At 30.9% G+C, this 12,811-nt stretch overlaps 1 protein-coding gene across 1 annotated transcript; it reads right to left on the reverse strand.

The window, feature by feature from the left end:
* Positions 1-328: 328 nt before the first annotated feature.
* On the reverse strand, positions 329-9,994 carry LOC108340285 (uncharacterized). The gene is made up of 7 exons (XM_017577555.2): positions 9,762-9,994; positions 6,208-6,294; positions 2,072-5,257; positions 1,736-1,924; positions 1,437-1,595; positions 1,093-1,248; positions 329-765 (listed from the first exon to the last, which is right to left on the reverse strand). Exons 2-7 carry the CDS (start codon positions 6,274-6,276, stop codon positions 520-522), a joined length of 4,005 nt encoding a protein of 1,334 aa, XP_017433044.1. The 5' UTR covers positions 6,277-6,294; positions 9,762-9,994; the 3' UTR covers positions 329-519.
* Between the last annotated feature and the right edge of the window lie 2,817 nt (positions 9,995-12,811).

Here is a 12,811-nt window from a genome sequence, read left to right on the forward strand (position 1 = left end):
ATTTTACATTTTTTAATGACCTTGATATTTGTAGTTCTAATTAATACTTCAAAAAGGGTATTGTAAATAAATACAAAATATAGCAGGGCATAACCCAGCCTAATTTAATGCAAACACTGCACCCTAATAAAAAATATATTTTTCAAAATATTATACATAGTAGGAAGAAGAAAGCAAATAAATCTTTACACTATGGTCTAGTACAACGTTTTCTAGTTGCCCAAGTCCTCCCACTCGAGACATCAATTTGAGAAGAAAAATGAGCTCCATAGCAAAAACAACTCGAACTCAAATTATTAAAAATTCAAACTATAAATGAAATAAAACATTAACCAACCCCCATTTCTTTTACATAAAAAATAAGAATAGGATGAAAACAAGTTCCTGACCAACCTGAAAAGTTGAGCTTGAAAGCATGCAAAGAAAGCTTTCAATCTGATAGTTAATCAACGGGAAAGGAGAAAAAAAAGAGGGAAAATCACCATGAATAACAAAAACAAAAGACATACGCTGCTCATACTAGTAACGCTTCCCAAGAATTATGCCAAAGACAATGGACACAATAGCTACTCCAAAGATGAACTTGTAATTTATGACAGACGAACCCTGGTCACTTTGAACATGAGTCTCGGACGCAGATGATGTTTGAGGACTTGGTACTTCTGACTTTTTCTTGCTTTTTCTTTTCGATGGACTCGAGAGGATTGATCCAATGTCCCTGGACTTGACTTCCAACCCTTCTTTCTGATCAACACCCTCATCGCCCTGGAGTGTCATTAGACAATACAAAAAACATGTCATTCAATAACAGAATAATTCTGAACCTAAATAGTGTTTTTTTGGATTGGGGCCTTCAGAATTTAGCCTTCTCTAATCATAATTATTATATTCTATAGACAGCACCGAATGTCACCCCCTCTTTCCAAATTAAGCCAATGAAAATATTGCCGAGGAAGTGTTTTGACTGCTTTCTTTTTGTGTTATTAGGGAAATTGAAATGAATGCAAATCATGTAATTTCTGGCTTTAAACCTACAAGGAAATCATTCAAGGACAAACACCGGTGGTCGGGAACTTTCGGGTGGAGAATTACCTTAACTGGGGATTTTTCACTAGCCAGTTGCAATTTCTGCTCTAGATCTGCCACTTGTTTCTGTAGAAGAGAGATATCTTTTTTCTTAATTTCAAGTTCTTCAACAGAATTCTTCAGGGCTGTCTCTAGTTCCAACTTCTGAGATTCTGCTCCTTTCTGTTTTTTTTTTAATTAAATAAAACAATCAGTATGATTCAACATTGCACACCACTAGCGTGAGTTATATAAATATCATAGACATGCAGAGGTAGATCGACTATATGGGGGTGGCCAAAGAGAAAGAACGCAATGATAAGAGAATTAAGTTCAGATATCTCCTTTTTAACCTTTTTCTTTCAACATACCTGGTTAGCAAGAGTATCCCGTGCAAGTTGCAACTCTTTCTCAAGTTCTGCAACCTTCTCATTCAGCACATTTCTATCATTGAGTGTTTGTTCATAGTCTACCAGTTTTGAATTTAATTCTGCTTCTCTTTGAGAAGCAGCAGCTTGAACACTTCCAACCTGCAAAGCACCGGATTAATCAGCAAAGCTTATTCAATATAACAGTTTCTTAACGATATTTTAGTTCTGATAGGTACTGTGTTTCGGAATTTTGCTCTCATTTACAAAGAAATAAAATAAATAAGAACTCTCAACCCTACCTCTTCATTTAGTTCAGATTTCTCAGCAATCTCCATTTTGAGAATTTCGATCTCATATCTCAGAGAGCCTTCAATTTTCTGTTGTTCCTTCAACTTCTCTTCAAGGTCAAGTATAAAAGACTGAAGTTCCTTCTTTATATCCTGATTAGTCTCATTTAGCAAGTTCTTCTCATCAATCACTGAAGATAACTGCAAGTGGATACCATTTCAATATCATTTCTCTAGTTATAATGGTTTAGACAAAATGATTATTTCAGAAAACTATATTACCACCAATAGGAATGGAAGAACGAAAAGTAAAGAAATATCAATACGAATAGTCTGTATCTCATGTACCTGTGAATTCAGCGTCTGCACCTCTGCACTATGCTTTGACACTAATTCTTCGATGGCATTCTTCGAGGTGAGTATCTCTTTAACTGTTTCATCCTTCTCAGCAAGTGCTGCAGAGAGCTTTGACTGCAAATCACTTAATTTGGATTCATAGATAGCTATTTCCTCATTAAGCTTTGAGTTTTCATAATTTAGCCCAGAAGTTTCTTTTTCATGGTGGAGTGACTTGTTTTGCAGTTCCTCAATGACAGTTTGAAGGTGCTTTAATTTTATGAGACTCTCCTCCAGCTCATCTTTTTGAGTTCCAGAAGCTACAACTGCGTTTAGTGCCTGTTCTTCGAAAAGCTTTATTTGGTTCTCTAGTGTATTCAGCTTCTCATTCAACACTTTGGTTTCTGATTCCTTCTCAGTATGCCTCTGCAACGCTTCTTGTAATTGTGATTCTACTTCTAGAATGCGGGATTCATTTGCACTTTGAATTTGAGTGGATTTTGATTGTAAATCATTCAATTCAGCTAGACTGTTCTTATGGGCCACAAGTTCTTGATTTGTGTCATCCTTCTCTGATAGTGCACGGTTCAGTGATTCCTCAAGTTCATCAATCTTGGTTCTCAGGTCGATGTTTGTTCCAACCAATAATTCATTTTGAGAAAAAGACTGAGAAATCTTGCTCTCGGCTTCTAGAACTTGTCGTTTCAAAACTTCGTTTTCACTTTCCAAAGAAGAAAGTTTACTCAAACTCTCTTCAAGTTGATTCTTCAAGGATGTAGACTGTTCCCCACCCCGTGTAATCAGTTCCTCCAAAATCTTAATTTTCTCAAGCAGAGACTGAACCTCAGAATCCTTGTTGCTGAAGTTTTCTACAGCTTCCTGGAGTTTCTGTTCTGCATCTCTCGTCAGAGACTCATGCAACAATTGAAGTTCCGAGTGTCTTGTAGCAGTTTCCTCTATATCTCTTCCTCTAATGACAAGATTTTCTTCAGAAGCTTTAAGTTTCTCAATTATATCACTCTCTCTCAATTCAGCAGCCCTGAGATCACTTTCAGTGCTTTGCAATTTACCTTGTGTTTGATTTAAATCATCCCTCAAAATTTCCAATAGGTTTTCTTTCTCAGCAAGCTTCTCATTCAAACTGCTAGAAGCATCTTCTAACTTCTTCTTTTCATCCGTCATCGAATTCAGAGAATCTTCCAACTCCTTTCCTCTTTCATTAGCTGCTTGCAGTGTAACTTCGAGGGTTGACGTTCGTGTCTGAATTGCCTCAAGATTTGATGTTAAATTAGACAAATCGTTGAGGTATTTATTGTTTTGCTCATCTGAAACCCTGCTTTTGTCTTCTAATGTGCTTATTTGTTGGTCAAGTTCCTGAATTCTGTATTTCTCTGCTGCAAGTAACAACTCCAACTCACTCACCTTTTTACCAGAATCTTCCAATTTGGAGTTAGAGCTCTGGATTAAATCTTCCAGTTCTCTGCTACGCTGATGGTTCATAGTGGCTCGGTCTTCATGCTCAGAACATTTGTCATTGACTTTCTTCAGCTCCTCCTCCAATATTGAACTCCGCAAAGATGATTGATTCAAGTCTGATTCAAGTTGAACGACCTTTTCCATATACTCTTGCAATTGGTCGTTAAGAAGATTCTTCTCTTTCTCGGTCTCTTCCAATTTAGCATTGAGATGGGATATTTTTTCGGACAACTCAGTTACTTCTCTGTCAGCATCACTGGTTTTCAATTGTAGTAAGTTTAACTGTTGCTCAAGCTCCACGTTCTTCTGCTCTGCTGCTATGAAGCGTGTTTCCAGGTCCCTCAATTGTGATTTTGCCACTTCTGCAGCTTCAACGGAAGTCTGAATATGTCCCTCAAGTTCAAGGCTCCTTTGAGTAGCAGTAGCTGCAGCAGCGCCAGATTCATTATGGAGATCTTCTAGCGACTTCACCTTCAGCTCGAGCTCTGCATTGTTTGAAAGCGCCTGAGATAAAAGAGAATCTGTTCTAAGAAAGTTTTCATCTGATAGCTTTAGTTTTCCCTCTAAATCAGCGCATAACTCCTCAAACTTCTTTGAATTAAGGGTTAGATCTTCCACGGTTGCTTCAAGAGTTCCATTTTCTGTTTTAAGCTTAGTCAGCTCCTCTTTTACATTGAGAAACTGTGTTTCTTGATTCTTGAGGGCAGCTTCAATTGATTCCCTCAATTTTTCCTCCTCCCGCAATTTGGACCTCGCAGTTTCCAATTCAGAATTTTTTTCTTGCAGTTCTTCCTTCGATGTGGCCAATAGATTTTGAAGTGCTGACATGTCTTCCTTTAGCTGTGTTTCTGATGTCTTTATCAGGTTTACTTCCCGAGTCAAGTCATCCACTAAAGAGTCCCTTGAAGACAGTCTTTTCTCAACTTCCAACAACTGTGATTTTGAAAGTGTCAACTCCTCTTGGATAGTAGAAAGTTCAGCTGTGGTTGTTTTAAGTGCTTCTTCAATCTTTTGATTTTCTGAAATCTTATCATACACACCTTTCAGTTCTTCTTTAAGGGAGGCCATCTCATCTTCCATTCCTTTTGCAGTCAGTTTGGCTTCTTCAAGTAGTCTCTCAAATTCTAAGGCCTTCTTTCCCTCGGATTCAGCATGTGAACCACTCTGCTTATGAAGTTCCTCGAATTTCCGAGCCTCGTCTGCTGAAAGTTTCAGCTCGTCCTGCAATTCCTGCATCTTCTTTCTGGAGTTTTCAAGCTCAAGGTTAATATCGTCGAATGCTTCCTTCACATGAAGAAGCTCCTTTTGCTTCACTTCTTGACTCTGAAGTGCCTCTTCAAGATTGCTCAGCTGCTGATTATATTTATTCTCGGCTTCAACCGTCTGCTCTTGCAATTTCTTGTGACTCAGTTCAAGCTCTTCGTATTTCTTACCACTTTCCTCCAATTTCTGTTGTGTAACTGAGATCTCTCCCCTCAGCTGAATGTTTTCATGCTCAGAGGTCTTCAACGATTCTGTTAGTCTTTGGAGTTCAACATCAAGTTCCCGTATCTTCTCTTGAGCTTCTAGAAATTCTCTGCTCGGAGAATCTGAGCTTCTTTCAGTTTTGTGGGACTTATCATCTGTGGCATTCTCTTCTTTCTCAACTTTTATAAATTCTCCATCTAAGGCATTCTCTTCCTCTTCTTTCTTTACTTCACTTGACAAGCCTCCATTTGTCTCCTGCAATAAATCATTAAAAAAATGGACGTAAAAAACATGTGTATAGTTTGAACTAAAAGCTTTTGCTACTATAATACTATCAAGTATCAACAGTAGACCGAGCAGTGGAACATCTACACATTTTGAGCTATGGTAAATGACTATGGAAATCGTCTATTAATAGTTACAGGATATAATCTCAAGCTATTGTTAATGGATTAAGAATCCAGTAAGTGGTCATATCACCGCTCTAATGACATGGATACAAAGCAGTTGTTCAAAGATGGAGAGATCAACTAGAGAACAATATTTTTTGAAATTATGTCTATTTATAAACTCCAGGTGGTGAACAACTAGAAGATAAATAAATAAAAAGTAAAAGTATACTCAAGTGTCAATTAAATGAAGCATCATATGCTTTTATGATAGGGCAGCAGGATTGCCTATCAAAAGTGAAATAGAAGTTCTAAGCAATTCATTGGGTCTGGAAATTTATATTATATGATTTATCATCAGTTATTCAAAGAATGTTATAAGTCGTATGTCTCTTATATCTAAATGACCATCAGTCGTTAAAAGAATCTAAGAAGTTCTATGTGTCTTATAATCTATCTGGATACATTAATATCTTTGAAATTTATAAATTTTCAACTAAGTATATGAAAAAAAAAAATAGCACCATAGCGTCTCTCTTTCTCTATGATCTAATTCAGTCCACGTCTCCCATACTAATAATTCAAGCCCCTCCTCTCCACAAGCACGCAATTATTGAGTCTAAAAAGAAGTAGGTGTGCACAATCTGTGGATTCCATAAAAATAATCAATTGGAAATAGATGCTTACTGATCATTGCAATAACGATAACACTGCAAGATATGATGCTAAGAGAAGCTTTAGAAAGAACTTTTAACCCGAGACTACTTTATACAACCAGCAAATTGTAAAATAACGAGTGCAAGAAGAAAATGATACCTTGATGGCGTCATTCTTATGATCTGCCTCCACAACAACCTCTGATACGACTTTGGTCTCTTCTTCCATGTCTGCTTCTTTATAGGACTGCATTATAAGGAAAGAAGAAACTAGAGGAATTCAGATGTAGTACCCTTAAATGTGATAAAAGAAATTAGGTAAATGAAGAACAGGAAAAATATAAGAGTTTATGGCAGATCAGAACACAATTAATTTCATTATCATTATACCATACAAATAAAAAGAAATTAAGGTGAAAATGTTTGTAAAAATAAAGAAGTTTAGGTTAATATGTTAATTTACTTTTTAAGGCGAAATGACAAATATTTATTAAAACGAAAAATTTGCTCTCTCTTCCTCCTCCTCTAAAACGTAACTCTCAAACTCAAATAGATTTAACGTAATCTTATTAAAAGAAAAATGTAATTGGTACAACAAATTGTACAATAAAAATGTATGACATGTAATTGATAACGCGATAAAATATTCTTATATAAATATAAATTACTCTACAGATAACATAATTCTTCTTGCTACCTCCATCCCAAAATAATGTAGTTTTAACATTTGAAATCTGTCCCTTAGTTTTCAAAGAGAAAATCAAATATCTATTCTAATATTGTCTCTAATAAATCAGTTGTTTTGAAAGACTAAATAATGCATTTATTGAAGGGAAGATAGAGAACAAGGATATTTTAGTAAATTTGTTACCTATATTAAAATAGTTATTTTTTAAAAAATATGTGAAACAACCTCAAACATAATAATATGCATGGAGACAGTAATAGATTTGAGTTTCACGTGAGAAAGTTATGGAAACAAGTACAAGAAAATCATTTCAATTTTTAAGGCACCTCATTTATGAATTCATTGTCATGTTAATTTTCCCACAAAGCACAATAAATAAGCTAGTGAGAATATGAAATTGTTCTAATAAAAATAATATTGAAAAAACATTTTATGAAATTATTTGTATTAGATAATTTAATATGATAAATAAACAAATAAATAACTAAAACAACGTCGATCTGAATTATAAGAAATTTAAAAAATATGTATGTCCGACAGATTTTAATAATTCTTAAACGTTATAATTATTGAAATTCATAATTAAAATACTTATAATTTTCAGATAAAAAAATATTTCCTTATGCAATAAGGGTCTAAGAATATAAATATTTCCATTTTAAACATGGAAAATCTAGAAAGACAAATGGATATATCGAATCAATAAATAGTAATAATTAGATAAATTCTAGTTCATATGATAACTATAATTTTTGCACTCTTAAATGATTCACTGAACTCTACCCCTCAAAATCTGACATTAGTTTTCCTGTGCATGAAAGATTAATCCTAACATGAGTGGGAAAGAAAAGGTAAAACTGACACAAGTCATAATTAATTAATGACAAAGATTAACATGCTATCATATGACTAAAGAAATTTAAACAATATTTTTATTAAAGAATTAGATAAAATTCATTACATGATTTGTAGTAAAGGTTTTTAATGTTAAAGTTATTAATGGTTAATTAACCCCTTAATTATATTAATTATACATGCAAAAGATCTGGTCTGGTTACTGGTTTTGTGAAGGATTATTGAAGATGCCATGTGGGTCCCTAAATGCTGTCTTACAGCTTGATCTCACAAATAAGACATTTCCCTGTCCACCACCACCTATTTCCTAATTTTTTGTTCATTTTTTTCTACTTTTTTTCAAAATCAAATTTACCCTATAACTTTCCAAAATGAAAGAAGATTGCATCTGGATCGTTGGTTAGACATAAACATCATGGGACCCAAAAATCCAACATTCAAAGATAAAAAATTAACCAACACGGAATTTGCTAATATCTATGGTATATGAGTAGGACCACTTTTGATAGTTAGCTACTAAGCCCCCACCAATACTTTTTTCCCTTTCCTATAGCAAAGCCAAACATATCATATTTAGTGATGTCTTTTAAAATTCAAATAAAGGTATATACAGCAAAGTTAAAGCAAGTTAATTCGTGATCATCTGCACTCTTCACGATGATACTTTACTTTTAAAATTCAATTCAATAAAAAATTGATTGTTATTATATTACAATAATTAGATTTAAAAAGTATACTCTTATTTAGTTACATGGTACCCAACAACTAATTGAGTAACATTTTTAAGTAGATTTAGAGTAAAAAAAAACACCATAAATCAATTAAAATTTACTATGAATACATTTTTTTAAAATAATTATCATAAAAATAACAAAAAATAATATGCATATTTATAATTGATTGAATTAATTAAAAAAAGTTAAAACTGGTCTATTATAATTAAATTTGTATTCATAGTTATGATTACTAAATTACAATAGTTATGTAGAAATAAATAAGTAAAATCCAGTGTTTGTCTGTTTACCATCATCATAATAAAACAGAAGTGTGTATAATTTACTGTTATAGAAAAACAATTTTGACCGCGAATATAGCTATTTGTTTTACTTTATCTATTTGTTTTACTTTATCGTTGTTTTATGTTTACTAACATAAGAAGGTTTTCTTTAAAAAAACATTTTTTATTAGCAACAACATATTTTTTTAATAAAATTTTCAAATTTCTTAAAACAAAAATCCCTCTTAGTTGGCTAGTTGTAAAAGGACAGTGAAAAGTGAAGGTCAGAATCGGAATTTTACCAAAAGAGTAAGGGTAATTGTGAACTTAGGAAATAAAAAATTGGGAACAAAAGTGAAGCTGGCAGGGGCTGAGATTCCTGAGAAGGCCTTTTAAATAGCAGGTAATACACAGTGGCAATGAGAGAAAACCAGCCTTTCTTTACTAATAAATTCAACAAAAGAAGATCTAAAAACATATATCAAAATCAGAATATATAAAATGTATTAAAAAATCACCACCTAACATCTGAAAGCTATAGAAACTTTTAATTTTTTCCTAATCTCTACAGATACGTCTCAACAGAAACAGGCTGATTGTCTTCACTGAGATCGATCGATCTCCAGATCAAAACCAATATTCTTTACCAAAAATGTGACACACATTGAAAGAGTAGAAAAACTCAAATTAAACATTGAAAATTAAAGATGAAAATCGAAGATTAAAGATTAAACTGATTAAACTCAACACTATCAAGTTCCGATGATTGGTGAAAAACATCAATCAATTATTTCTTATCAGAGTGGTGAAACACTCTTCATCGCAACAAAACATAAACAACAACTCAGAATCATTGATCATATACAGCAACATAAATAAATAGATAAACAAATTCTGATCCCGCTGGATACCGATCAAGTCTCAAAGATCAAACAGAGAAATAAGATTGCATGATAAGATCAAGCGGAGAAATAAGATTGCATGTTAAGAAGAATGAAAACACAGCACAGCGATTTGGATGCAGAGAAAGAAAGAAGAAACAGAGAGAATAACTGAAAAGAAGGTTGCAAGCTGCGAGCGATGGTTAGTCAATTCATTCCGCGTGATAAACCCACACACAACTATATATGGTTAGATGAGTAAACGAAAGGGGAAAGAGAGAGAGAATTCTTGCCTGGAAAAAGTTGCTTTGCTTTGCTTTGGTTTGGTTGCAGAAAATGTTTAGTATTTGTTGGAATCTGAAAATTAAAGAAAAAAATAATTGGAAATGGAGACGGAGTGGTGTGTGGCGTGATGATGGAAATTGAGAAAATGAAGAAGAATGAGAGAGAAAGGAAGGGGTATATAAATGAAGTGAAGGGAGGGTTGGAGGAGATGAGAGAAGAGTGTTGTTTTTTTTTTCTCTTTCTTTTGAGCATTGAGACAGTGCTTGGTGGGGTCATGTAACAGCCAATCCGGCACATAGGTGGGTGGCGCCGCTAGTTTTGATATTGCCACCCTTTTTCTCACTTATTTACCATACTCCCTCCCATAAATTTCTTTTATTTTTCAAACTATAGTCAAATATTTTACTTTTCTTTTATAAATTTTTATATTAGATTAGTAGAATTTATATTAAATAAACTAATAAATTACTTAATAATCATGAAAGAATAATATAACTATCAAAAACTTATTATATAGTTTTAAAAAATAAAAAGAAAGTTTGACTTAATTTCATAAATCGAATTTATAAAGTAAAATCTACATTTTATCTATATATTATAATTGACTTAAAATATTTAATATATTTATATAAAATATGAACATATCGAATATATGATTTATTATATTAAAAATTAAAACAATTAATAATTATAAAATATATAAATATATCAATTTTATTATATAAATTATATTAGTATTTCCTAACAAAATCTATTTTTTAAATAATTAATTATTTTATTAAATTTTTGTACATTTGTTTATTTTAGAAGTTATATGTTTTAGTTTTAAGTAGTTTATTTTATTTATTTAAATAAGTTAATGTAATAAGTATTAATTGTCATTGCATTTCCTCTTACCATTTGTATTGTGTATAATTTTTATAAAGCATAATGTAATTACATTTCTTATTTTGATCTATCAAATGATTTAATAAGTATTAAAAGTAATATAATGATTCACTGTATCTATAAATTGGAATAAATAATAATAAATAAAACAAATTAATAATAATAAAATAAGCATTTAAGATATAAGAAACAATAGTAAAAGAAGATTTAAAGCTAGTAAATAGTTAAATAAAGTTATAGCTTACATGTGAGAAATTTTAAGAGCAATGTTAAATATGTTTGTACTTAAACTGCTTTATGAACTAGTCCACTGTGTTAAACAACTGGTTTATTGACTTTACCAAAAATAAGTAAATAAAATTTGATTAGTTTATTTTTAAATAATTAATTCAATATTTTGATGGGTAAATAGAGAAAAATATTCAGGGGACTTCAACACAAAAATGTGTTTTGTTTATGTAAGTTATTTTAGGCTTAAAATTAAATTAAAACATTTTAAAACTACATTTATTTTAGGCTTCATTTAACAAGTATGTTTTATTTTAAAAAGTGTATGAAAACCAAAAATAAAAAACTCATAATGGCGCAAAATAAATTTTAAAGTTATTTTAAGATGCAAATTTTTTTTTTATTGCAGAGATAATTAGTTGATTTGAAAATTTAAAAAATGTAACCAAAAGTACGTTATTTAGTAAATTTTTAATTAAAGGTGGAACTTTAATAAAGGTATTTGTTGTTAAAAACTGGGATAAAATTCAATGTAAACAAAAATTTGAATTTGAGTAATAATTTGAGATTTATAAAGGTATTCTGACATAGTGAACTTAGAAAGGTAATAATATAATAATATAATACTAGTATACAAATAAGAGGGATAAAAAAAAGTACAAAAACTTCCCTTGTTATCATGTATCCACCACAAAATTTCTTTTTCACTAACATATGACCTTCAATCTTTACCTATTTTATAAATTAATCACATAATTAAATAGTATATGTGATTAAGAGTATTTTGAATCAATTAAATTTTTAAATACAATAATTTTTACTTATTTTATTCAATTCTTCATTTGTAATATTTTGGTATAACTTAGTAAACAGATTAGAAAAATAATTTTCTTACTTTAATTTAGTTTATATTGAAATTTTATTTTATTTGAATGTTTTTCATTAGGTCTCAATAGTATGTTTATTAGTCAATAAGAGTTTGACTTGAAATAAAATAAATATTTTAAAGTAAAAAAAAAATTGTAAAAATCGAACGTACCATATACTTTTGTGTATGGTGGAACTTCTTAAACATAAGAATTTTTTTTTTTCTAAAAAAAATAATGAGTATTTTCTGTGTAATGAAGTTAGAGTAATGTATATGCTAAGCTTTTTACACACATCTAAATGAATTAAAACTATTTTGTGTAAAAGTGGTTTCTTAATCATTAATACATATGAAAACCTTCGATGTAGTTTTTCTAAATAAAAAATATGTTTGATAGTATATAAATTTATGCAACACCATGCATATAAAAAAAATATCAAATTTAAATCATAGGCATGCAATTACGTGAAGTACTCAAAGATTGATTTTGTGGCACATAAAAAGGTGCCATATTTACCTGAGTATGGTTTTCTTCTATGAAAAATATTTATAATCTTGCAATCCCAAAAAACAAAAACTGGTGTATATTTTATTAAGAAATAAACCATCTTTTCTTATTCACGTTCAAGATTATTTAATTTATTATGTGATATTGGTAAAAAATACATTAATTCTTGAGATTATTAATCTCTTTTATCAGTAAAATTGAGATTAGTACAATATGTCATCAAGTTAAACCTTAAATACCATAGTAAATGTTAAATGATATTGTTTCACCAATAAAAAATGTTCATATTTATTTCTGTCATTCTTCGCAATGTCGAAATTCATCTCTTTTTATCAAAATATAACCATCAATTTCTTTCTCTAATGAAAATAAGCAGCAGAATGGTGTTAGTTTGTTGGAACTCCTTAATGAACACAATTACCTTATGGGGTAATGTTACAAATGCAAGTAAGGCAACATGTTTTTACCAAGATATTATATATAACTAAATATGCACTACTTCATTTAAAAGTTATAATAAAAAGTTTTTTTTTTTCAGTTATACTATATTATATTGTTTTTAAAAC

Source organism: Vigna angularis, chromosome 5 (assembly GCF_016808095.1).
Source record: "Vigna angularis cultivar LongXiaoDou No.4 chromosome 5, ASM1680809v1, whole genome shotgun sequence".
NCBI lineage: Eukaryota > Viridiplantae > Streptophyta > Magnoliopsida > Fabales > Fabaceae > Vigna > Vigna angularis.

What these genes read in the sequence shown, in the direction of transcription:
- LOC108340285 (XM_017577555.2), bottom strand. Translation starts at nt 6,276, where the DNA reads ATGGAAGAAGAGACCAAAGTCGTATCAGAGGTTGTTGTGGAGGCAGAT. An exon ending in GGGATACTCTTGCTAACCAG is followed by an intron (nt 1,249 to 1,436) that starts GTATGTTGAAAG and finishes AAAAAAAAACAG; the next exon opens with AAAGGAGCAGAATCTCAGAA. An exon ending in GTGAAAAATCCCCAGTTAAG is followed by an intron (nt 766 to 1,092) that starts GTAATTCTCCAC and finishes ATGACACTCCAG; the next exon opens with GGCGATGAGGGTGTTGATCA.